At 51.2% G+C, this 26186-nt stretch overlaps 2 protein-coding genes across 8 annotated transcripts in view; both read right to left on the bottom strand.

Annotated features, from left to right (window-relative positions):
• The window catches only part of LRRC20 (leucine rich repeat containing 20), a 57800-nt gene that overhangs the window by 13697 nt on the left and 17917 nt on the right, over window positions 1-26186 (bottom strand). For 5 of the 7 annotated variants that reach the window (XM_036438238.2, XM_036438240.2, XM_036438242.2 and 2 more), the window contains exons 2-3: window positions 21631-21775; window positions 6664-6813 (exon numbers count right to left, since the gene is read on the bottom strand). In XM_036438238.2, coding sequence (XP_036294131.1) covers window positions 6664-6813; window positions 21631-21712 — 232 coding nt within the window. In that variant the 5' untranslated portion in view covers window positions 21713-21775. Of the gene's footprint in view, window positions 1-6663; window positions 6814-21630; window positions 21776-21865; window positions 21952-26186 lie in introns of those variants that run through there. The other 2 variants (XM_045581763.1, XM_036438243.2) reach the window with 2 other exon arrangements.
• Window positions 916-6800, bottom strand: LOC118719146 (coiled-coil domain-containing protein 22-like). The gene is made up of 2 exons (XM_036438235.2): window positions 6664-6800; window positions 916-3139 (listed from the first exon to the last, which is right to left on the bottom strand). Exon 2 carries the CDS (start codon window positions 3044-3046, stop codon window positions 1166-1168), a length of 1881 nt encoding a protein of 626 aa, XP_036294128.1. The 5' UTR covers window positions 3047-3139; window positions 6664-6800; the 3' UTR covers window positions 916-1165.

Below are 26186 nucleotides of genomic sequence, written 5' to 3'. Positions count from 1 at the left end.
GAGCCAAGGTCAGCATGGAGCACGGATCTACGGGGAAGCGGAAGGCGTCACACTCCAGAACCAGACTCGAACTCGGGGCCTGTGCATTCCACACCCAATGACCCAGCCTCTTATCTGGTGGGTCCTGGTTCAGCCTGACCACAGGCAAGCTTGCTCTTCCCCTGTGGGCCCCGGGCTCAGGGTCAGGCCGTGCCCGATGACTTCATGTTGTACACCACGCTCTCTGAAAATGCTCTCGCCTGCTGGCCTTGGGAGTCCCATCTCGGATTCTATCCAAAGTATGCTGAAGGCCATGGCACTTGGGTTCTTCTAATTCTCTGTGAGGGAGGGCTGAACCCCTGTCTGCAAGCACACATGCAGGGGTCATGAACAGCTTGGCCTTTTCCCCACTGAGCTCAGCCAGGTAACTCCAGATGCCCTTGTGGGCTGACAGCAAAACCCAATGCAGAAGGTCACAGCCTTACAACCGCCTCAGCATCAGGTAGGGACTCTTGATCATCGGCAACTGGATAACTCAGTGAGATGGATAGCCCTGTGGATAATTCAGTGAGATGGACTCTCCTAGACCTGCTATCTCAGTGGTGGGCTATGCTGAGAGAACCCATCAGGGCAGATCTGCCTGATCCCAGACTAAAATCAAGACGTCAGAGCCCAACTGCTTGCAGCAAAGCTTCAATGTCCTCCTCACTTTCCCAGGCCTGTACCCCTTCTATCCCCTTCCATCTGCTAAGTGCCAGCAGCCAGAGAAAAGTAACGTAGTGGGCGGAAGCAAAGAAGGAAGTGGGGGAAGAACATAGGGCTGAGCAACCGTCTACTGCGTCACCCCTCACACAGTAAGGCGGCTGTCTGCTGACACACCCGACACCTCTGAGAGACCAGGAGCCCCTCGAGGACCAGCTCGAGGTCTCAGTTTTCTTTCTTTTTGACAGAGTCCCTCATTTATTTGGGATCCAAGGCCCCAACCCCCAGTAAACTTCAGCCAAGCTCCCAGTCTCTGGCTGTTCACCCTAGGTAAGGATTGGGGTCAGGTGGACAGGAGTCACCCCAGCAGGAGGGACTGGACAGCAAGCCCAGGGGAACAGCTAGGGCAAGTGCTTGGCCATCGCCTCCAACACTTCAAAGCCCTATTGATGCCGGGGGTGGGGGAGACCTCTGCAGGGGCCCCTCAGGTCTCATGGAGCTGCCCCTGGAGGCCTGCGTTCTCCTGGCGAAGGGCCCGGTAGTCCTCTTGGATCTTCTCCAGGTTGCTAAGGGTCTTCTTGCCCATCTCAGTCTCGATCAGCTCCTCCAGGTCTCGGACCTCCCGCAGGAGGGTGCCCACGTCCTCAATGGTCTGGAGAAGCTGGCTGCAGTTCTCATGCGAGGCAGCGAGGTACTTGTAGGCCTTCCGCACAGCATCGTCCTTCTTGGCATCCTTGAACACAAGCTCATCAGTCACCATAAATGTCCGGTCCAGCTTTCCAGACAGGGAGTGGACTTCCTTCTGAAGCTGCTTTGTGTCAGACAAGACCTTAGTGATGTCTTCCTTCTGCTTCTGGATGTTACCCACAATCTCCAGGATGCGCTGGGTATAGGCCAGCCGGGACACATCTCTGGGCAGGGTCTCCAGCTTGGACACCAGCTGCTTATAGATCTCCTCCTTCTTGCGGGCCTCCTCAGCAGCGGCCCCAACACTCCGGTGCAGCTCCTGAATCTCTGCCAGCCGTCGAGAGGATTCCAGCTCTCTGCAAACCTGGAGCTCTCGGAGGTGGCGGTACTCAGCAAGGAGCGGGGCCCGGTGCTTTTCCCACTGGCCCGCCAAGTGGACGACCCGCTGGGCACTACTCTGTACCACGAGCTGTAGCTTGGCAAGGTTGGCAGCCCCGTCTGGCAGCAGCTGCACTGCCCGGCGCTTCAGGTGCAGGACCTGCTCCCTCTCGGCTGTGCTGAGCTCCGTCTGCCGACACCAGGTCTCCATCTGCACCAGGCCGATTCCCAGCGTATTCATGTTGGCTTCAACCTCTTCAATGTTATGGTTCATTCCATTCAGCAGCCCCCGAAGAGCCTCCAGCTCCTGCTCCTGAGCTGCCCACGTGTCTGGTTCAGGCCACCGGGAGGTGGCTGGCACATCTGACTGGGCCAGCTGGGCCTCAGGCTCCCGATGGAAGGTGAACTTCTCTGAATGTGTGAAGTGGGAGCCCTTGGGCGCACCAGTCGTGGTCCTAGCACCCCAGGCCTGCAGCAGCTCTCCCAAGTCTTGGGTTTGTGAGGGCGGCCCCAGCTGGCCCCAGGCCTGACGCAGATGCTCAGCCAGGTGCTTCTGCAGCCGCTGCAGCTGAGCCCGCCTCTCTTCCTGCGTGGGGAGGCAGGATGCCCGATGGACCCAGTCCTTGTCCTCAGGGTGGTCCCGGGCTGTGTGCTGGCAGAGCTGGATGGCATGGCATTCGAGGAGTGAGGCCACTCTCCCGGCAGGCCGAGGCACCTGCGTGGGGGCTGGCAGTAGCAAGGAACTTGCCTGGAACTCCCGGGGCTCTCCTGTGGAACTCAATTCAGGCACGACCAGCTTATGGGCATGGAAAGGACTCCGGGGGGCCGAGCCCTGGAGATGCTGCAGCTTAGGGGTGCGAAGAAGGGGTGGGACCCAGGGCAGGGACAGCTGGTCCCGAATTTGGCTCCCGATGGCCCGGAGGAGGATCGCTGGGTCACCCGCAGGCTGGTCTGCGTCCTCGGAGGCGTCGGCAGGTAGACGCTCAGCCAAGAAGAGAAGCAGGTCCCGGAGGTCGGGCTCACTGGGATAGAGGAAGTTCTGATAGCCAAGATCCGAAGGATAGCCCAGGTCCATGCAGGCCTGAGCCAGGCTCACGGCCAGGTGGAAACGGGCAGACATGGCGAGAGGCAGCAGGGGGCTGAGGCGGGAGCCCACCGCAGGACTGATCACACGCAGGCAGCAGACAACGGCTTCTACAGCCAGCTCAGGGGTGAAGGCTCGCAGGGTCTGCACTTCCGGAGGAACTGCCGCGCCGGCCTGGCGCAGGGCGTGGATGAGGATTCGGTCTGCCTCCTCCATGGTGAAGCTGCGCCCCAGTCCGGGGCTGGGTCCGAGCAAGCGAACCTAGGTCTCAGTTTTCTTAGCCTTCTCAAATACCGGGTGCTACGAGGGCTGGATGAGATAACATACGTAAAACCCTCAGCGTGCACCCATTGAACGTGGGCTCTCCTGCTATTCCTCACCCGTTCATGCCCATGGCCGGGCGCAGAACAGGCGCTGAGGAACTGCTGAAGTTCGCTGAAAGACAGGCTGTGAGAAACGGAATGTACACACACAGGCAATGGCCAGGCCAACTATAAGAACAGAACTCTGACCCACAACCTGCCCAGGAAACTAACCCATCCCAACAGTGACAGCTCAGGAAGCTGTCTGCCGAAAGTCAGACTCGTGGGAAGTCAGGCTGCTCTCCTTATGAACAATCCTAGAAACCAAACAATACCTCTGTAACAACTGGACCCAACGGCCAGGACTTGATTGCTAACAGTTTCCTTAACTTTTGTCCCCACTTCCAACTTAGCACCAAGCAGAGAAAGCCAAATACACACCCTAACCAATCAAACAGGATGCCCCAGGCTAGCAGACCTGCCTCCAGGGTCCCCAGGTCAATGGACTCCAATCAGGGCTCACCCGAAGCCTTCCCTTCCTCCACTGGAAAGCTTTCCCACTCCTCCACCAAAAGGTGGTGGCTTCGATTCCTGATCAGAGCACATTCTTGGGTTGTGGGTTTGATTCCCAGTTGGGCCACGTGTAGGGGGAAACCAGTGGATGTTCCTCTCTCCCCCCTCCCTCCTTCACTCTCTCTAAAACTTAACTTTTTCATTTCTGCCACTGTCCTTCCCAGGTCTTTCTTGCGTTTTCTTGTCATAAAATGGGTGAAGGACATAAAGGGGATGGAATCATTTAAAGATGACCTTGCTCTGCCCTGGCTGGTGTTGCTCAGTGGATAGAGCATTGGCCTGTGCACTGAAGAGTCACCAGTTTGATTCCTGGTCAAGAGCACATACTTGGGTAGCAGATTTGATTTCCAAACCCCAATCAATGTGCCTCTTTCACGTTAATGTTTCTTTCTCTCTCTCTCTCTCTTTCTCTCTCTCTCGCTCTCGCTCTCACTCCCTTCCTCTCTCTCTCTCTAAAAAAAAAAAAAAATCAATGGATGAGGATAAATAAATAAACAAACAAACAGATACACAGATAAATAAACAAGCAGGCTAATAAATGCAAATAAGCAAATCAATAAATAACAAGACTTTGCTCTGAGGGGCCATGAGCCCTGCAGAAGAGAGTCCCCAGGGTGCCCACAGGAGATAACTTGGCGGCAGGGAGTTCACAGAGGCTCTTTCCTCAACACCCAAGCAGCCCCCTCCTTTGCCAGGACACTGGCAGGCTCTGAGGAGCCCAGAAAATCTTATTCAAGCCTCCTCTTCACACATGAGGTGTGAGGGTTTTCGTATTTGAAAGAGGAGCTATGGCAACGGCTGGGGCTCAGAGCTATCTCTGTGGGAGCCAGGTTGGTCCTCGGCTCCAGTCCCTTCCTGCTGGGCACACAGCCATCCTTGGTAATCCGAGGCGTGTGGGGGCATCAGGAGCCACAGCCAGCACAGGAGGGAGTACAAACTGTACCCTTCGACGGACTTCTGACCCAAAGGGTATTGTAATGACTATATTTCCAGGGCGGAGGCACGAGCGCACGGCTCTAAGCACATTTCTCTGACACCCGTCGTGGTCCCCCTTCACTGGGAGACCTGCTCTGGTGGCCTTTGCTCTGACCCTCCCACGGGTCGGGAACGCAGCAGGAGCACAGGGCAGGGTGAATGGAGGAAAAAGGACAAACGAACTCCTCTCACCCAAACAAAGCCTGACTGCCTTCCAGGGGCTCACCCACCCCCACCACCCATGGTCCATCATTCCATCTCCCTCTGGAAAGCAAACATCCATTCCAGTGGGCTGGAGACAGCTCTGGAGGACCCGTGAGCTCATGCAGGTGTCCTGGAGAGGCACCTGGCCTGCGAGGTGGGCAACCAGGGTGTATTGCTCTGAGACCCCAGGCACATCCCTTCTCTCCCTGATCTTCCTTTGCCACCCCTGAAATGAGGGGGATAGAAAGAGCTCTAATATTTATGGGGGATTCTCCAACCAGTGACCCTCGGGCTAAATCTAGTGTTTGATCGCTTTTATTTTATGTAAAAACTAGAGGCCCAGTGCACGAAAATTCGTGCACTCGGGGAGGTCTCTCAGCCCAGCCTGCATGCTCTCACAATCTGGGACCCCTCGGGGAGGGTCCAGTCCCATCACAGCATGGCTCTGGTTCCCTGGGCCTGTGGGCTGGGGTGGGGGTGAGGGGACCAAGAGGCCAGTCCGATTGTAGCAATGCTCCAGTTCTCTGGAGCCTGTGGGCGGGAGGAAGGACCAAGATTCCCAGATCGCAGCATGGCTCTGGTTCCTGAGAGCCTGCGGGTCGGGGGAGGGACCAAGAGGCCAGACTAATAGCAGCATGGCTCTGTTCCCACAGCTGGGCCCATAGCTCCCTCCCACTGCCACGGGCGGCTGGGACCCAGGACCCAGGACCCAGGATCGATTTCCACTGAGCTGGCTGGGATCCTAGCCTGGTGTTTGGTCATCCGTCCGGACGTTTAGGCTGTGATGGACCCTGGTTCCTCATATTAGGATACGAGCCCTGTGAGCTTCACTCAGAAACAACTGCACAGACCAAGCCCACTGTCTTGCCCCTGTGTCTGCACCTCGCTGGCGGCCTTTCCAGGCCCTGCCAGTGGCTCCCTCCTGTGGTTTCCCTAGGAAGTCTAAAACCAGCTGTATGAGATACGCTTGCTCGAGTCCCTCTGCTCCCCAGTTTCCATTTTACAAACTTGTTTCTCTACACAGGCTCTTAGACCCTTCCCATGCTTCTAGCAGATAGAGAATTCTAGAAGGCAGGAGGGTCATGCCTCTTGTGTTCTCCCCCGCTCTCCTGCTCCACCACTTAGAAAGCACACGCCATGTGCCCAGGTCGCAGCTCCATCCCAGGCGGGCTGAGTGGCCCGGGACTCCTGCAGAAGGATGGAGGGCCTGCTCTGTGGAAAGGGGATAAGCACTGCAGTGGCACCTGCACCCTGCTGTCCCTCTGGAGAAGCCACTTCAAAAGAATCAATAACACCCACCTGCTGGCCTCCTGCCCACCTCCCTGCCGAGCCCCTCCAAACCCCCCACCCCCGTCCACTTGCTCTGTGTGTGCCCAGCAGAGGAAACACCAACATTCTGGAACCTGTCACTCCTGAACTGAAGAGCAGCACAGGAGAACAATACCGACTGGGGGACCAGAGGGGGCTTGCTCAAGTCTACCAAGAAATACGTCTGGGTCTCAAGACCCCAAATACCCAGCCAGTCTGTTCAGAATAAGACAATCACTCCAGGACCCACACCTCGACCATTAGCCAATCGGATTCACGGCCAGCTAGGCAGACATGACAGAGGTTTCTAAGCTTCAGGAAGGACACAGGTCCATCCTCAAAGCCTCCCCATGGCAATGACTTCCCAGGTCCCGCTGACGGGGCTGGCCCTTGTTACCCTCCCAAGAGTGTCAGAGCTTGAGGACGAGGGCTGGCCATGCCCCCCTCTGAGCTGAGTTGACCAGGGCCTACCTTGAAGCTGACAGAACGTGGTCATGAACTTGCTGGTGAGGGACTTGAGCTCGTTGTTGGCCAGCGTGATGAGGTGGATCTGGTCGGTGACATTCCGCAAGACCTTGTAGATGCCGATGGGGAAAGAAACCAGCTTGCACTCGGCCAGATCTGCAGAGAAAGAACAGAGACAGACCAGAGTTAGCAGCCACAGCTGCCCGAGGACTTGCCCCAAACCATGTGGACCCGACCCAGTCTCCCCTCCCAACCTCCTTGCTCTCCCATCTGTCCCCGCTATGCCAGGCTTGAAACGCTGCTCTCTCTTCTAGGAGACTTCATCACCCTTAATTCCACTTGTCCCTCCCTCACACCCTCTCCCTTACCACAGCCTACTAGCCAGGATATGGAAGGCAGGGTTCTGCCAGGCAGCGACAACCAGCATTTGTGGCAACGCCCTTGAGGCCCTCCAAGTTCACAAGTCCCTGAGGAACCGTCAAAGACTCCACAGTGAAGCTGCAGTCTTATGAGTACTTGGTAACAGTCTACTTCTTTGTAAAAAGATTCACACAGACAGTGACCTTCCCAGTCCTGTCATTCTGATAGTAAGAAAGCCTGTACAAGAGGCAGCAAGAAAGCTATGTGCAGGCTCGCTGGCAGTTCCTCAAGAATTACCTATGGCCAGCAATTCCACTTGTCGTGTACACCCGAGAGAAATGGAACCAGGTGTCCACACAAAAACACATTACATAGGATAAAGGATATCCCATCTAAGGATAAAGAGGGAATATGCTAATTGACTGTCATGCCCTCACAAATATGGCAATGTCCGCAGCCACAAGATGGCGGTGCCCAGTCCCCTCAGCCTCGCCAGGGCATCAGGCAGGTCCAGCTGTGCCACATGCCTGCCTTCAGAGTCCCCCATTCCCCTCAGCCCCTCAGCCACCCAGGGTAGGTCCAGGTTGCAGGCAAACTCAGATGGTGGCTGCCCAGCCGCTCAGGGCCACCCAAGGCTCAGGTAACCAGGGCCGGCTGAGGCTTACACTGCTGGCAGTGGCAGCAGCAGAGGTGTGATGGTAGCGTCACCTTCCCCTGATCGCCAGGTCACTTCCCACCCCTGAGGGCTCCCAGATTATGAGAAGGGATAGGCCAGGCTGAGGAACCCTTCACCCCCTCCAGTGCATGAATTTTCATCATCGGGCCTCTAGTATCCATAACAGCCAAAGCATAGAAACAGCCCAGAAGTCCATCAACTGCTGGATGGATAAGCAAAATGTGGTATCTCCATAAAAAGGAATAAGTTTAGCAATAAAAAGAAATGAAGTACCAGTATATGCTACAATATCAAAGGACCTTGAAAACATTATGCTAAGTGAAATAGGTCAGTCATAAAGGACCATATACTGTATGAGACCATTTATATGAAATGTCCAGATTAGCCAAGTATATAGAGGCAGAAGGTAGATTAGTGCTTACATAAGGGTAGGGGGCATTGAAGGATTGTGAGATGGAGATGAAGCGGTGAAGGTTTCTTTGGTGAAGGTAAGCAAATGTTCTAAAATTTGATTGTGGTGATAGCTGCGCAAATCTATGAATATACTAAAACCCACTAAACTGTGTATTTTAAATGGCTGAATTATAGGGTATATGAATTATATGTCAATAAAATGTTTTATAGATATGGCAGCAGGGAGACACTGAAAGTATGAAGGCTAAGAGATGAGGTTCACCAAAGTCATGTAAGTGCCCTGGGCCTCAGTTTCTTCATCTGTACAGTGGGGGTATCATTATCCACCTAGCAAGGCTGTCAGGAAAAGTAAATGTAATACAAAGTACTAAATGTACTAACCAAGTGCCGGGCAGAGGTCATGCTACAGATGTTGTTTCTCCTTGCCTAAGTGCCCCCATTACTGGTGACCCCCTCCTGACCCCTGAACTGCAGGAGTACTCACTCACCAACTCAGAAAACACTGCCCCATCTCCCTCTCAGCAAACACCTGTCTTTTTCCCAGAGAGACCAGGCTTCCCCCAGGCCTCTAAGCCTTTGAAGATTGTTCCAAATTAAATATACAGAAATCAACAACATTCCTATATACCAGCAAGAAAGTTTATAAAGATCCACTTGTGAACAGCAACCATAATGCAAAGCCTGTAGAAACAGTCAGACTAGAAGCCCTTCTCCCTCATCTGCCTCATAGAATTTCTACTCTTGTTCCAAGACCAGCTCAAGTGTCACCTCCTTCATGAAGCCCTCCCTCACTGCAGTTAGATGCTCCCGCCTTCTGCTCTGATAGTTTGCAAATGAAACCTCGTCATCCTGTATGGTACTGATCCCTTTTTCTGTCTGCTTTCCCACTGGATTGGGAAGACCACAGAGCACGGTGCCAGCAGAGGTCTAGCAGGCTCGAAGCAGGGCAGGGTATTGGTGACCTCCCTGAGCTGGTGAGAAAAGAAAGGGGCACGTGGGGTGAAGACTGAAGTCCAGATGATTGAGGGTCCACAGGGGTCCTCTGTAGGGCATCCTGAGAAGAAGTGTCTTCCTGCCTCTGCTGGTCCAGGTGGGGCTAAGTGAGCGCAGCCCTGCTGCCACAGCCACCAGCTCCTGTATTAGCAGGTGAGGATGGCAGAAGAGGATGCGCAGTCTGCGGCAGGGAGCCAATCCCAGGAAGCCAGGCTTTCAGTGGCAATCAGCGCTGGACCTGGACCAGCTCTGGGGGCTCCAAGTTTGGGGTAGGCTGGGGACTCTAGAAAGAACAAGCCCTTCCAAACAATAAGTCCCTAGTGCTTGGTGCCAGAGCATAAATGGCTCAGAGGGATGGCTGTGGTGGTTGTACATCATATCCCTTGGGTGGAAGCAACAGGTCTACAAGCTAGGAGCAACACCAAGGGAAAGCTGTCCCTTTAAAAAAAAAAGAGCCAGAAAGGATGCCTTCCACCACCAGCCTCCCTTAACATGGTCTTAGGAGTTCTGTGCAAAGAAATAGAAAACAGAAACACTGGAAACAGATTTATTATGATGTGTATTTGCAATGAATGTGTAACCTCAAACACCCAAAGTCATCTGACAACGCACATGAAACAGACTTCAGCAAAGTGGCCGATCCAAATAAACATGCAAAACTCAATGATATTCTATATGCCAGCAATAGAGTAAATACAGTTTTTAAGGATCTTATTCTGAACAGCAACAATACTATAAAATATACAGTGATGGTAATAATGAAAAAATGGATCTTAATAATATTAAGAACAGCTCACAAAAAATGTTTTTAAAATTGATTGGTACATGAAGCTATAACATGTTCATTGATAACAAGTAAAAATATTGAAATAATGTGATTTTTTAAAATATACTTTATTGATTTTTTTACAGAGAGGAAGAGAGAGGGATAGAGAGTTAAAAATATTGATGAGAGAGAATCATCGATCAGCTGCCTCTTGCACAACCCCTACTGGGAATGTGCCCGCAACCAAGGTACATGCCCTTGACTGGAATCGAACCTGGGACCTTTCAGTCACAGGCCGATTCTCTATCCACTGAGCCAAACTGGTTTCAACAATAATGTTGATTTTCAAAGAAACTGATTTATAGATTGTTTAATGTAATTCCTACTCAAATCCTAAAATGTTTTTTTGTTTTTAATTTATAAAATGGTTTTATTTTTATTTATTTATTTATTTATTTATTTAATATATATATTTTTATTGATTTTGTACAGAGAGGAAGGGAGAGAGGTAGAGAGTTAGAAACATCGATGAGAGAGAAACATCGATCAGCTGCCTCCTGCACACCCCCTACCGGGGATATGCCCGCAACTAAGGTACATGCCCTTGACCGGAATCGAACCCGGGACCCTTCAGTCCCCAAGCCGACGCTCTATCCATTGAGCCAAACCGGTCCTGGCTGAAATGGTTTTAAATTTCAACTGGGGGAATGAGCAAGCATGACTCTATAAGAAAAAAAAGATCGATGGTAACCAATATTACAAGGCTACAATTATTTCAAAAGAGGGCCATAGGGGAAATATATCATAGAAATAAAATGTATAGCCCATTTGGTCCATAAATAATGTCATAATTTAATAAATGCTAAAGGAGGCCTCACAAAAAAAACAGGAAAGGATTAATAACTGATGTTAGAATAGGCAACCAATTAACAATTTTTGGAAAACAAAAAAGAAAGACACTCAATAACCTAAAAATCAAAACATACTCTACATCAAATTACACTCTAGTATATATTTTTTAAATCAAAGCAAAAAATACAAAGCAAAACAGAATTTAACATTTATACAACCTCTTATGTGAGGATGACTTTCTATAACTAGGAGCTATAGAAGAATCACAAAGGAACAGATCAACAAAACTTACTGTATAAAATATATAATTTTATACAGTTAGGATAACTGAATGCAAAAACCAAACAACCTGGATGCTTTTAATAATAATAATAATAATAATAATAATAATAATAAGGCAAGCAGCAGATTGTGAAAGAGGAACCAAGACCCTACTGTGTGCCAGGCACTGTTCCACATTGTGTCCTGTGACTTCTCTATGATTTTTCTTCTGTTATGGGGGACGCCATCTGTTCCCTCCATCATTTAACCCCAGAACTACCTACCCAAGGCTGGTGTACATGTGCAGGGAAGGCTGCTCCACAAAGTTCCTACTCAGAACAGTCTGGCTTCCATTGATGGCAAAGGCCCCCAAGGATTCCTGCAAACATACACCGCGCCTTACAGGCCGTCACACCAGCCACTAACATAGCACGTGGACTCCAATCTCTGGACCAGCACTGCTCTCCATGATCCCTGGGACAAGAATATGGACAGCCAAGTCTCCAGACATGCTGGAACAAATTCAGCCTTGCCCAGGCATCTTCCCACCTGTGCACAAGAAGAAAACGGCTTCATGTCCAGTCCCTCGGGGGGCTAGAACAGCAATAACTATCAAGAGTAACAGTTATTATCTCATACGTGCTAGGCTATGAGAATTATCCCCTCTGAACACTCCAGGAAAGTGCAACCAAGTGACTTGGTCAAGGTCATACAGCTAAAAAGAAGGGAGCAAGACTTGAACGCAGATTAGGCTGGTCAGGAAGCCAGGGATCCTAACCATTCTACTACCCGGCCCCTTGTGTGAAGAACAGCCCCAGGTGCCTGTCTTCATTGCTAAGCCCTTCAGTGGGGTACCAGAGCCTTGGCTTCAGACTTCTACAAGCCTTTCCAGTTCAGAGCCTGTGATGTTGGGGAAAGAGGCCCCTCAGCTTCCTTTATGAGCCAGTCACCTTTTGTTCTCAGGAAATTTCTTTCCGAGTCTAAGTCAGAGGATGGTACCATCTCTCTCCAGGTCTAAGTCAGAGGATGGTACCATCTATCCCTACAATACCTGTTTACAGGGCAGAAAAGCCCCCTGAGCTGAGCCAAGTTCACTGCTGAGCCCTGGGGCCTACAGGGGCAGATAGCACTGCTTCCAGAGGATACAGTCAGGATGTGGCTGGGGACCAGGTCCCACTGAGGGGGCACCGTGCCCAGGGAAGAGAAGAGCCCTGAGATGTCTCCAGAGGAGGGTCCATCCTCTATGGGTCCTCAGAGCTGATGGGACAGGGACTAGGTCATCAGTGCTGCACCATGAGGTGCAACCAAGCAGGGTCACCGCAGAGCGGATTCCTGAACAAGATGGAGGCCAGGTCATCTCAAAGGTCTCACTCAACCCAATAAAACAACAACAGCCAATGTCACTGAGTATTCCTGTGTGCCAGGCACGGTACTACACACTTTTCATATATAAACTCATTAAATTCCCATAAGAACCATGCGTTACCCGCACAGGAGGAGAACGAGCCCATGTTGATAGGTCAACTGTCCAAGGTCATTTTGGTAAGATGGTGGAGTACTAAGGATCTGAATGCAAAGATTCCAGGAGGGTGATCCATTTTCCCCGTTTATCCAGGATATTCCCAATTTTAGCACCAAAAGTCCTGCATCCCGGGGACACCTCCTCAGTCCCAGAAAACTCAGGACACTTGGTCACCCCAGATTCAGGCTGGATGCTGATGAATGAGAGATGACTAGGGTCAGAGAGGAGAGGGGAAAGGCAACCCAGGTGTGGGCAGGGCATGATCCAAGGCCCAGAGGACTTTCATCCCTCCTAGATTTGACCTTTGAGCCCTGCCTTCTCCACCAATTTCCTGGGGCCTCTACCTTGTTCAGAGAGTCCTCAGACAAGATGACTCTGGTGCTGGAATCATTTCATGCTACTTGGGGTAGCATGAGCGGGTCTGGGGCAACACCAACATCTGGACAGCAGCTGGACTCAAGCACACCTTCTTCCCCCAGTGCTGCCAGATGCTGATACCTGTGCTGCAGTAGATAACAGAGATGCTTGGGGAAGGTTCCGTGATAAACACAAGGCATCATTACCCTCATATAACTATTATTGCAAGATGGTCATACTGCATTTCCCCAAACCTCTAATTAAGAGAGTACACTGTACAAATAAAGAAGCTTCTGATTCAACACACAGGCCCTCCATTAAAAGTTATTGTGTTGATGCTAACAAACGCCTGATGAAAAGTAACTGGTGGGTAGAACCAGGGCAAGTAAAGAAAAATCCACAAATAAACAGAGCATTCTGCCGGAAGTCAGGAGGGCTGGGCCAAGCTGGAGTTATTTCTTAGAAATGCAGACCTCTGACCCCTGCTCAGTCCCTGCCGAAAGGTGGGCCTGGTGACAGGGCCCAGGAGGGGGAAGTGGAAAGGGTCATGGAGCTCCTGTCAACCAAGTCATAGAAAGAAAGTGCCAGGGACTCGGGCTGGCAGGCACTTTGGGCTCCATGGTCTGGAGAGAAGCAAGCCTCCCAGGGAGGAATCTGTGGCCAAGTGACCTCGTCCCGACCAGAATGTCTTTTTTCACAAATGCCTTTCTTCATGAAATCTCGGGGTTAGGGGACTGAATGTCAGTTAGCCCATATTTCCCAAATTTCCCAGTAACTATCATCTTGGGATCCTTCTAAGTGAGGACTGTGATGCTGCAGGTCTGTGATGGGGCCTGAGATCCTGTATCTCTCCAAGCAGCCTCCAGTACTGCTCTCAATAGCAAGGGCTAGTCCAGCTCAGTGGTTCTCAGAGTGGGGTCCCATGACCCACAGCATCAGCGTCACTCTGGAATGTATTAGAAATGCACACTCAGGCCCCACCCCCACCTACAGAATCAGAAGCTCTGGGCGGGGCCCAGGCGGCTGTGTGTGAACCAGGCATCCGGCGCTGACACCAGCCTGTGTGAGAACCGCTGGCATAGAAGCACAAGGCCTCCCACCCACTCTGGTCACTTGGCCCTGGTGGATGACAAGAGTGACAGCAATGATGGCAGCTCCATCTGTGAGTGCCGGCTGGCCCGTGCTTTAGGTTTAGTCTCTCACGAGAAGTCATTTTGCCCTGTGTGCTTTCCACCGAGGATGCGAGAGTGACAGGAGAGAATTACTGAGCTGTGGCAGGCGTCCCATGAGGCCCTGTACTTTTGCCTGGGCTGTCCTTTGTCCAGATGGTTCCATGTCCTGCTCCTTCGCCTTATTCTCGTCTGGCACTGTCTCTGTGCCCAGGTCAGCATGGGGCTCAGTGGGCGTCTGGACCCTAAGCCTCAGGTAAAGAGGGGGCAGTGGAGGGAACGAGAGTAGCTTAGTACTGAAGGCAGCTCTAGGATAGGGATAAAAAATCTTTTATGGTTCCAGCCCACGCATTTGCACTTGAAGGAATACTTTTAAAAACATGCACTTTTACTTAAAAAAAAATACCTCAATAGATATTAAATGTAAGTGGCGCACAAAGATGAGGCCCAAAGGGTACACAGCAGAAGGCCAGGCTTCCTCCCACGTGGCACCAAAGCTATAGTTATGGGGCTCTGCTGGAGGTAGACTGGGTTACTCTAGAATTGCTACAGATGAGGACACCCCCAATCCAGAGAGACCACATCTAGAGATGGAACTTCAGGCAGTGGCTTCGAGTCACCCCCTCACATCACCTTGTGCAGGAAGCAGAGCTGGGAGAGCAGTAGGGCTCTGCAGTGGCCACAGCCGTTCCGCTCCTCTGCCGGCCACCTCCCAGCCTGCCTCCCCAGTGAGAGGGGCACAGACGGGCAGCCCTGGCCTGGCTAAGGGCTGCTCTGGGAGCCTATTTCGTCCTCCGTGCCTGCAGAGCCAGACTGTGCCTGGCTGACCCTCAGAACCCCCCAGGCCGGGAGACACTACAGCAAAACTTAAGTCCCTCGCCCCTACCAGCACCAGGCTCCTGGCTGCCCACCTCCCACAGGAGGGTGTGGGGGGAGTAATGAGTGTATGTGTGTGTGTGTGTGTGTGTGTGTGTGTGTGTGTCCTGTGCATGTGCTTCCCCTTCCAGACTGGGCCCTCCTGGGCCATAGGGGTCCTCCACTGGGACACACACAGCAGGTGCCCAGTGTGTGTGTTGAAAAACAGCATCTGACTCCAGGAAATGTACCAAGTCACTTTGATGAGTCTATATGAAGTGCCTCCTTGTTTAAGAAAGGGGCTGCAAAGTCAGGTCCCCGTGGGGGCCAGACAGGAATGTAAGTACAGGATGTGAGCTGGGCAGGTCAGGAGGCCCTGTCAGCCCCAGGCACTCACCCAGCAGCAGCCTGGTCAAGTCCCAGTCCCAGCTGGCTGGTGACAGGGCGCCCTCTGCCGGCACATACAAAAGGACACAAGTACTCGGCTAAAGTGAGGGGGCGTGGGGGCAGGAAAGGAGGCAACATGCCCCTTCTCTCACTAGCCTTGGTATCCCACTTGATTTTTCTCACAACTCCAGCCTGCTGCTCAGTTCCCTGGGGATAGATCATATCCATGTTCATATTCATTTCTCTCTTTTTCAGACATGCGCATGCACATGTACACACACACACACACACACACACACACACAGATACCTACCCAGACAATACCCCTCCTCGACCAGTGCCCCCACCAAGAGGAGAAAGTTCTAATTTATCACTAGTAGCCGAAACCGGTTTGGCTCAATGGATAGAGCTTCGGCTTGGGGACTGAAAGGTCCCAGGTTCGATTCCGGTCAAGGGCATATACCTTGGTTGCGGGCATATCCCCAGTAGGGGGTGTGCAAGAGGCAGCTGATCAATGTCTCTCTCTCATCGATGTTTCTAACTATCTCTCTCCCTTCCTCTCTGTACAAAATCAATAATATATATATATATATATATATATATATATATATATATATATATTTTTTTTTTTTTTTTTTTTTTTTTTTTAATTTATCACTAGTAGTAAGCCAGTGCTTCTCAAAATTCAAGGCAGGGAAGAATCTTAGAGGTTTTATGTCAACATGGTGATCACCAGGCTCACCCTCTAAGATTCCACGTTAAAGTAGGGTCTGTGGATCTGCGCGGTTAGCCCACACCCAGATGATTCTGCTAGAAGGAAATCTCTGTGACCTTGGTTTAGATTCCTACATACTACACCAAAAGCACCACGCATAAAAGAGAAGTGAAATATTCTCACGCTACAAAACAAAAAACACTTACTAGTAGAAACAGTGGAGAGAAAAAATTTTCATGCTTTTAGCTTCTCTATCTGTAAAATGGGGATGTTTTGTAGTTTTTTAAAAATATATATTATATTGATTTTTTTTTTTTTTTTTTTTTTTTTTTTTACAGAGAGGAAGGGAGAGGGATAGAGAGTTAGAAACATCAATGAGAGAGAAACATCGATCAGCTGCCTCCTGTACAACTCCTACTGGGGATGTGCCCGCAACCAAGGTACATGCTCTTGCCTGGAATCAAACCTGGGACCTTTCAGTCCACAGGCTGACGCTCTATCTTATTACCTGAGCCACAGCATTGTTGTGAAGACTGAGTGAGTCCAAACTGATAAAGTACCTCCAATGATTTAGGGAAATCCACACCAAAAGCATATAGGAGAGAGGGGGTGAGGGAGCGGGGAGAGAGGGAGGACACAGTGATGGAGGCACCGAATGGGAAAGCCCAAGAGGAATACTAAGCAAAAGAGGCTCAAGGGATGGGAGAGCAACATGCCAAGAGCTAATGGCTCAGCATTTTTTAGAAGTAAACACAGACATGAATCCTCAGAGTCAGAAAGTACAAAAGATTATAATTTATTGATTTTAGAGATAGAGGAAGGGAGAGATTGATTGATTTGTTATTCCACTTATTTATGTACTCATTGTTTGCTTCCTGAATGTACCCTGAGGGGGGACCCCCGCCCCAACCTTGGTGTATTGGGACAACACACTAACCAACTGAGCTACCCGGCCAGGGCCTGCAGAAGACTGTAGAAAAGATGGACCGACAAATCAAACATCTGAGCTCATCCCAACACCCGACATACAGCAGGCCCCAGAGAAGTGCTGGCTCCTTTCCTCCCCAGCCCCCAAGTGGTCCTTCCTCACTCCCATCTCTGTAGCTGCCTCTTCTCCAGCCAGCTGTGCTGCTCTGCCTGCACCTCCCAGGCTTTTCCAAATCACACTCTGCAGGAATGATAATTTTTAATTTTATTTATTTATTTATTTATAAATATATATTTTATTGATTTTTTACAGAGAGGAAGGTAGAGGGACAGAGAGCTAGAAACATCGATGAGAGAGAAACGGCGACCAGCTGCCTCCTGCACACTTCCTACTGTGGATGTGCCTGCAACCACAGTACATGCCCTTGACCAGAATCGAACCTGAGACCTTTCAGTCCGCAGGCCAACGCTCTATCCACTGAGCCAAACCGGTTTCGGCGGATGATCACTTTTTAAGTCATCCCCAAAGCACACAGCAGACCTGGCAGCCTCTCCCCTGCACAAGAGTCAGGTGCAGAACAGCCTGGCCTGCCAGTCCACTGGCCAGGAAGGGAAGGATAAGGCCTGTCAGACCCCTCGGGGGTACGAGGATCCAGGGAAGCCCAGACAGGCGTGAGACCTTGACTAAGAGAAAGGTGTCTCTGTGACTCTGGGAGACAAGGGGTGGTCAGAGAGGAGAGCCAGGCTCAGGAGAGGTGCAGAGGCCTCGACTCTCTGCCAGCTGGTTGGAAGAGTCTACACCATGAGGCTGGCAGGAGGAGGGGAGGGGCTGGACGAAAGCAGTTCAATTCGAGCTGAGGGGCAGACCCGGGGCCAGGTGGAAAGAAGCCCACTTCTCAGGGGATCAGGAGGCCTGAAGCAGCGACGAGGGCTGGGATCCAAAGCTCAGGTTACAGGAGGAGCAGGCCTGGCTGGGAAGGCATACCCACGAGTGCTGCGAACCACAAACCAGTGAGTAAGGTGAGAGCCGGCCTGTAACTGAGCCCTTCCCAGCCCAGTCTCTACAGAGAGACACCCCTGAGGCTGCTCTGTCCCACAGGCCTGAGCAGGGAGGGGTGGAAGGGGGCCCGTCCCACCCCTGGAGTCACTCTCCTCTGTTAGGAAGGAAGTGTTTTACTTCCCTCCACATTCTGTAGTGGCAGGTGGTCCTTTCCTGAAAACCTGCTCTTCTCTGCTGACAAGGGTAATATGCTCATCACAGAACATTCACAAAAATGCAGAGCTTTTCCTAACGTACATTTGCAGCTTGTTTTACACCCTTCCACTTTTTTTTCTATGTACATACACACGTTTAACATAGAGTTTGAGATCCTTGTTTTCTTTTTCATTCTTTTAAAAAAATATATATTTTATTGATTTTTTTTATAGAGAGGAAGAGAGAGGGATAGAGAGTTAGAAACATCAATGAAAGAGAACCATCGATCAGCTGCCTCTTGCACACTCCCCACTGGGGATGTGCCCTTGACCGGAATCGAACCTGGGATCCCTCAGTCCCCAGGCCTACGCTCTATCCACTGAGCCAAACCGGTTTCGGCCTTGTTTTCTTTTTCTTTTTCCAATTCACATTATACACGAGAATTTGCCAGTCTTTATTCAAGCAGCCTATGACGAAATGTTACGCACTGTGAACGGCAACATACATTGCATGGCACAACTGTAACCAAATTTATTTAAGCAATGTGGCGGTGCTGGTTGTTTAGGCGGTTTCACACTGTTTGGTATTTTACATGAGAACTATATCCTGCGGGACGTCACCCCCAGCATCTTCCACCCCGAATGAGGGCCAGCTGTGGTCTGTCCAACGTAGGTAGGCATGAAGCCATGTGTCACCTGCTGCTCTCTGACTGTCTCCGAGGCGGTCTATCTCAGGCCCAGGGCTCTATTGCAAATGACCCTGCAGAGCCCTCAGCACCCTGCACACAGCAAGTACTCAGTAGGTGGTGATTACTACTTAAGCCCCAGAGTCCCCGGACTGTATGGGCTGACGAGTTTCACTTGCCAAAGGGTCAGGACTTGCAGAAGCCCACTGTGGCCTTGTCTGATATTTTGCTTCTTCTCTTGGCACCAAAGAGGTAAAAGGCCCCTGTCATCCAGCCCTACCGTTTAAGACCCCATCACCTCCACCACACACGGAAGTCTCAAGCTCCAGCCACAACCTCCAGCCAACCGCTATGGCTTAGGGTTTAATTCCTTCCCCAAGTTGCCTGTAGCGTCCCTGTGCTCATGACCCTGGTAATCCCCACCCATCTGCCCCAACCGCAGAGCAGCATGGTGGGGACAGGGCGCTGCTCTGGTGCCAGACAGGCAGGGTTCCAATCCCAGATACTGCAGTGGTCTGGCAGGGCAGGCAGAGGCCTCGCTTGGGCTCCTCAGTGGGCATGGCCCTGGGCAGTGAAGAAGAGCTGGTCACAGCCCTCCCTACCCTGGTCACCCGCACACTTTCCCCCACACAGACGCCCAACCTTCAGTTCACAGAAATCCCCACGTGGCCTGCAGAGGCACCCGAGTTTGCAATCTCTGCTCCAGAGACACTAAAATCTAGACTCCTAGACCCCACATGGCCTTCCGGGCTCTCCACCTGCGGGGTGCCGTCCCTCATGCCACAGACAGCTGTGCAGTGGCCTCTGCCCAGCTATGGTGCAGCCCTGCCTCTGCCTAGGGCACCTGCCTCCTGGCTGCTGCTGCAGAAAGAAATCCTCTCAAACAGCACCTCCCCAGGAGGTCAGAATTCTGCTCTCCCCCTCTCCTCCACTTCCACCTTACCCCCTTCACACATCTGGAGGAGGCTGAGCTACATGTGTTCCCCGCCCCCCACCCCCCACCCCCCAATGACATTTTAAAGTAGGGGCAGGTCATTCACTGCAGAGATTTGTTGATTTGCACTGAGAGGCAATCAATGCAGACTCTCAGACAAGACCTGCCTGGCTGACACCTCCAGGAGGTCTGTTGGACAGTGGGGGGTGGGGGTGGGGTGACTTAGGCCTCTATCTCCAGCTCTTAGGGATGAAAAATAATAGCTGCCACTTATCAAGCTACCTACATGCCAAGCGCCTTACAGACATTACAGTAACTCCTAGTCACCTTGATGAGGAAGACACAACTACACCCCATTCTACAGACGAAAACACCAAGGCTCAGGGAGGTTAAGTAACTGCTGAGGTGGCAGGCTGCTACGTGGCAGAGGGTGGATTCAAATCCAGGCCTGAGTGACCCAAACCCTGGCTCTCAACCACCACGTCAGTGATGAAGAACCTTGAGCACCGGAGTGAGTACAACCATATTAGTGACCAGCGCTGGGTTCCAGAATTTCTTTACTCACCAGCAAAAGGCTCCCCCGCCCAAAATCAGGGACAGTCCTCACATTTGTTTGCTGATAGAGGAGATGCTCCTTTTACCTTAGTTCAATTCAGCAAACAGGCCCATGTGCTGACCAAGGGTCTGACACTGTGCTGGCTCTTGGCGGGGAGACCACAGGATCACTACCCTCTGGGGACACTGAATGGTGTTACAGAGGAGGAAGGGAGCAAGGGGTGGACAGGATAGGATTGAGGGCTTCCTGGAAGAGGTGGCAGCCAACCTCACCTTTTTTTAAAAAAATATATATTTTATTGATTTTTTTACAGAGAGGAAGGGAGAGGGATAGAGAGCTAGAAACATTGATGAGAGAGAAACATTGACCAGCTGCCTCCTGCACACCCCCTATCAGGGATGTGCCCACAACCAATATACATGCCCTTGACTGGAATCGAACCTGGGACCTTTCAGTCCGCAGACCAACGCTCTATCCAGTGAGCCAAACCGGTCGGCAGCCAACTCATCTTGAAGGCTGAGTTTCCCTCCCCTTCTTGGGCTACCACCCCTGCCCCAGAAGCATACATTCCAGATACACTCTGACCAACAGCTACTTGAATAAATGCTCTACCTTTCCAGTCTTTGGTTCTTTGCCCAGGCGATAGCCTCCATGGAAACGCTCCTTTGTGAGATAGACAGACGCGTGCGCACACACACACACACACACACAACTGTACTACATCTATCTCCCCTGCCCATCCTGGCACATGGCAAGGGAGTCAATTCAGCAGATATTTATGCTGTGACCAGTTCAAAGCAAAAAATATATGACACAGTTCAAGTAAAACAGTGGAGTGAACGGGGGACCTCCTAGCTGGGTGACCTAAGAAAGCCCCTTATGCCTTTGACTCTTCGTCTCCTCCTCACCCAAAGACCACCGCTAGTCACACCTAGCAGGGATCATCCATCACGGGGAGGCTGTGAAGTCAGTAAGGCAACCCTCACGCACCAGCACAGGCCTGGGACATGGGCCGACTCGGCAGTGCCAGCTACTGCCGCCTGGTCCAAGGGCATACACACACTCAGTCATCCGCAGTCCCCGAGCAGGCAGGCAGGCTCCCGGCGAGTGGAACCCCTCATTCAGTATTTTTCAAATCTCTCTATGACCCAAAGCAAGGCGTACGCAGGAACCCAGTATACGCACACACTAAACGCAACGGCTATTAACGTTCCAAGAAACTGCTCCTCGTGACGAGGGGCACACACAGATGTGGCCTCTTTCGTCTTCTCTTCCTATTTCACTTCCAAACTGACTTCACACACAACTTCCAGGGAGCACTGTGGTTGGAAAGCCATGCCCTCACTCACCCAGGGTGTCAGAGTCACTCTCCACCGTCTCGTTGACCTTCCTCGCAACTCTGGCCACCGCCTCACCCATCTTCCTCAGCATGCAGACGCGGGTGTCCTGCTGCCAGCCACCAGGCCGGTCTGCTGCTCACAAGGGGGCCTGCACCTGGGGAAGACACAGGGACATGAGTCCCCTGCCCGCTGGCCGGGGACGGGGGCTGCTGGAAGACTGCAGGGAGAGTGCCAGGCCACTCACCTCCTCCTGAGGGGCCCAGAGCCCAGGCCACATCCAGCTTGGCCTTCAAAGCAGCTGATCTGCCCATCAGAGGGTGGGGGCAGCCTGGTCCTACCAGTTTCCTGGGAGGATCGACACGTGTGGCCACACCAGACACAGGGCCCAGAGCCTGAACCAGTGGCCAGGCGGGAGGGAGGACTCAGGTGTGCGCTGGCCTGTGACTCACTTTAACAGGCGGGGCAGGAAGGAGGAGGCGGGGCACAGCCAACTGCAGGGAAGAGACACTTGTCCCTCCACCTCACAGCCTGTGAGCGGGTGCCCTGTCCAAGACCCTCCAGAGCCACTCCTCCAGCTCCGTGTGCCCCGCCCACTCCTCCTGTTAAGCTGGGGAGTGGGGACAAGAAGGCAAATAAAACACAGCCTGGCTTAGTCAGAACTCAGAGTCTGGCCAGTGGACGGGTCTCTAAGAATTCCTTCTCCAAGGACCAGTGTGGAGTACCTATTTGGCCTGCAGACCTGGTTATCAGCCTGATGTTGAATTTATCTGCAAGACCCCCAAGGGTGGGGTAGGGAAATGAGAGAAAGGAAACTGGATCACTAGAGAGAAGAGGCTTAAAGAAGGGTGAAGATAAACGTTATAATAAAAATTACAAGGTGTTAAAGATATAAGGAACACTAAAAACATTGCTAACCCCCTGTTTATTACCGAGAAGGAATCAGAGGCATAAAGAGGGACTAAATGTCCTGACCGAGGTCAAAGTGACTAAATGGCAATCATCAGCTCAGCCCAGCTCCACCTGCAGTGCTCACTTCTTTACAAGTCACCCACATCACCAGTGGCAGCACCCACCTAGGATGAACCTGAGGCCAAGGTCAATGCCCTCCTTTGTCCCTTGATCCCAATCCCAGCTTTGCACATAGCTCAAGGAGCTCTAATATACTCAGTCTGAGGGTCAAAGGCAGGAGAATGTAAAGGGCAGAGAAAAGGGGTGTGTGTGTGTGTGTGTGTGTGTGTGTGTGTGTGTGTGTGAGGGTAGAGCTCAGACCTGCTAACAAACCAATAAAAAGTCCCTATGTGCTCAGCTGGTCAGGTAGGGTAGCCAAGGCCAAGCTGGGGGTTGGCCAAGCCCACCCATGTGCTTAGGGGAGAGTTAGTGGTGAGTTCAGCACATACATGCATCTCACCAAGGAGGCCAACATTGAAGGGATGAAACATGGTGCAGTGGGAAAAAACTGTTTTGGTTTTTTTTTAAAACAGGCCTAATGCCTAACTTATTTATTATTTGACAAGTCTTGGGGAAGTGTCTTAAACTACTCTGAGTCTAGTTTCTTCATCTGAAGAGATGTAGTAATAACATCACTGGGTTCATACAAAGATTGAACAACAACAATATAATATAACACAATATATATATATAACCTTTCTAGCCCAGAGCCCATGACACATAGTTACTCAATAAATGCTAATTGAGAGGGTAAGACAATACACACGCAGACATGACGTCAGCATCTAATCCCAGTTGCATACCCATGTGACTTTGAACCAACTCAGTGGAACTCATCTTTAAGGAATGAGTAGAATTTTCATCTCTCCACCTCCAGGAAGTGTTTTCTGATTGCCCCAGCCCTCAGTGTTCTCTCGTTCTGAGTTTCAGAAGTACTTAATGCCCTACCTAGCACAGTGGTCGGCAAACTCATTAGTCAACAGAGCAGCAAATGGTGGCTTGCGAGCAGCATGTGGCTCGAGAGCTGCAGTTCGCAAACCACTGCCCTAGCACAAGCCAGCTGAATTGTTTACCAGGCAGCTTAGAGCAGGAAGCAAATCTATACTGTTTTCCCCCATACTTTATACCACATACTGAAAACAGACCCCCATTTAGTATCCCCCAGTGGTGATGATGATGATCAACAACTATCTTTTTTTTTTTTAATATATTTTATTGATTTTTTACAGAGAGGAAGGGAGAGAGATAGAGAGCTAGAAACATCAATGAGAAACACAGACCAGCTGCCTCTTGCACACCCCCTACCGGGGATGTGCCCACAACCAATGTACATGCCCCTGACCAGAATCGAACCTGGGACCTTTCAGTCCGCAGACCGACGCTCTACCACTGAGCCAAACCGGTTTCGGCAACAACTATCATTTGAATTTTAAATACAAATCAACGGACTCTTTCCCCACCCACCCACCCCCAACGGATTCTTACAATAAATCTAAGACACTGTCTAATTGAGAAGGATCATACATTCAAATGTCTAACAGTGTCAGATGGGGACCTTGCACCAGGTGAGCCTGGTAAGACAGGAGGGAACAGTGACGACTATGGCAAACTAGACCTGACCCCTCACCAGGCTACCTGTCAGGCCATCCCCCTAACCCAGAGTCACGCCACGGGACCCCAAAGGGTTGGTGAGTCAGAGAGATGAAAACAAAAAGCCTGGGTCTTCTAACTCCTAAGCCAGTTCTTCCTCCAATACCGTGCTCCCTCCTCTCCCCATCTCTAATATTTATCATCAATAATCACAAACATGTATGGAGCATCTAGGAGGCAGTGGGCGTAAAATGAAGAGGAAATACGGGGAATAGCTCTGAATTGTGATTCTGATGAGGAAGAGTTTTCTAAGAAACATCATGGAGGCAATGCTAGCTTCTCAGCAGAGAGGAAAGAGAAGGTACATCTCCAGTCCGCGCAGGGTCTGGGATCCTCCAGGACAGGTTCACCAACCTCTCGGACCTCACGCACCATGGTTGGCGACCGCTGCTCTAGGCTGATTACGTTGACACTGTGCCTGAATTTTAGCTGCCACCAGGTAGGAGAGGGCGGTGGCGGCTTAGGACACCGCAGCTCACTAGCCACATGCGGCTCTTTGGCCCCTTGAGTGTGGCTCTTCCACAAAATATATACCATGTGCGGGCGAGCATGCACAGTGCGAATGAAACTTCGTGGCCCATGCACAGAAGTCAGTTTTCCGCCTGGACGAGTCTATTTTGAAGAAGTGGAGTTAGAACACGCAAGGAACCAAAGAGCTGCATGTGGCTCGAGAGCCGCAGTTTGCCGACCATGGCCTTAGGCCATAGTACCCCTTGATGAAAACTACTCAGATTAAAACCTCACCCCTGCTGGCAAACTAGGACACCCTTTAGTATGGGTCAGAGAATGGACCTTGAAGCAGGAACAGGAGGAACCTGTAAAGTCAGTGAGTCAGAGCAAGTCCCTAGGAGGAGGGGCCCCTTACCTTCCAGAGGATGCTCTGGGCATAGCAGATGTGCCCTAGTCCCCCAAGAGGTTCCAGTTGCCTAAAATCATCAACCTGGCTAACTGGCTAGGAAACCACCCTCCCTTCACCTAAAACTGCCCTCCCTCCAAGGGAGAATTCCTTCCTAAAATTCAGCTGACAATCTGTCTCCCAGGTCAAATGACGAAGGTCTGTTTCTCTTTGGCACAGGCAGGGCTGTGAGATGGGAAGGTGGCAGGACCACTTGAGTATCAGACCCAAGATGGAGTAAGAGGGCTCCGAAATGAGGGCAGAATTAACTTCGGATGACAGGAGTCTAGAGTGTGTCCAACTCCATTTCAGCCCCAACCTAACACAGGGCCTCTTTGACAAAAATAATAGTAAAACAATAATTATTATTATTTATTTAGCATGTAACAGGAGCCCAGAGGGAAAGGAGGTTTGGGAGGAACAAATAAAGCTGCTCCTCTTCTTTGCTTTTAAACCGTTTTTGAGGGAAATGAGAAACTGTCTGAGTCACATGTAAGTAATGGAGTGCAAACCCCCCTAGACAGGGCCACCTCTAAGGATGTGGTGACCCTGTCTATATAAACTATTAGAATAAATCAAATCCAGCATGTCAACACTATTCTGGCTGCCCAATCTCATGTAGTCCCACTAAAAAAATATATATATATACACACACACACACACACACACACACATATATATATATATATATATCACGCTGGCCAGTGGGAACAATTAGTATGCAAGGCAGTCCTTCTGGACCCAGAGCCCAACTTCTTAGGCCCAAGTTGTGGACTCCTTGAAGCATCTGGCTAACCCCACAAGCAGAGGCGCCAGTATCAGAAAGTGTCCCAAAGGGAAGAAACAGGAACCACTAGCCCACGTGGGTCTGGTCTGAACTTGGGTACCCAAATCTGATGACTCTGCTGGCCCCAGCTGCTCCCAGGCAGTAAAGAACAGTCTTAGAAAATTGCAAGGAAAGCAATCCCAATCCTGGAGACCCTTAGACACGGGGGACAAACTCATACTCACACTGCTGCTGTCCCAGCAACACAGCCCTCTCCCACAGCCCCAACTCCCCTTTCCTCAGAGC

The sequence above is a fragment of the Pipistrellus kuhlii genome, unplaced genomic scaffold (assembly GCF_014108245.1).
Source record: "Pipistrellus kuhlii isolate mPipKuh1 unplaced genomic scaffold, mPipKuh1.p scaffold_m20_p_15, whole genome shotgun sequence".
Lineage (NCBI taxonomy): Eukaryota > Metazoa > Chordata > Mammalia > Chiroptera > Vespertilionidae > Pipistrellus > Pipistrellus kuhlii.
Note: the sequence above shows the minus strand (reverse complement) of the source record. Positions and strands in the feature narration are given on the sequence as shown.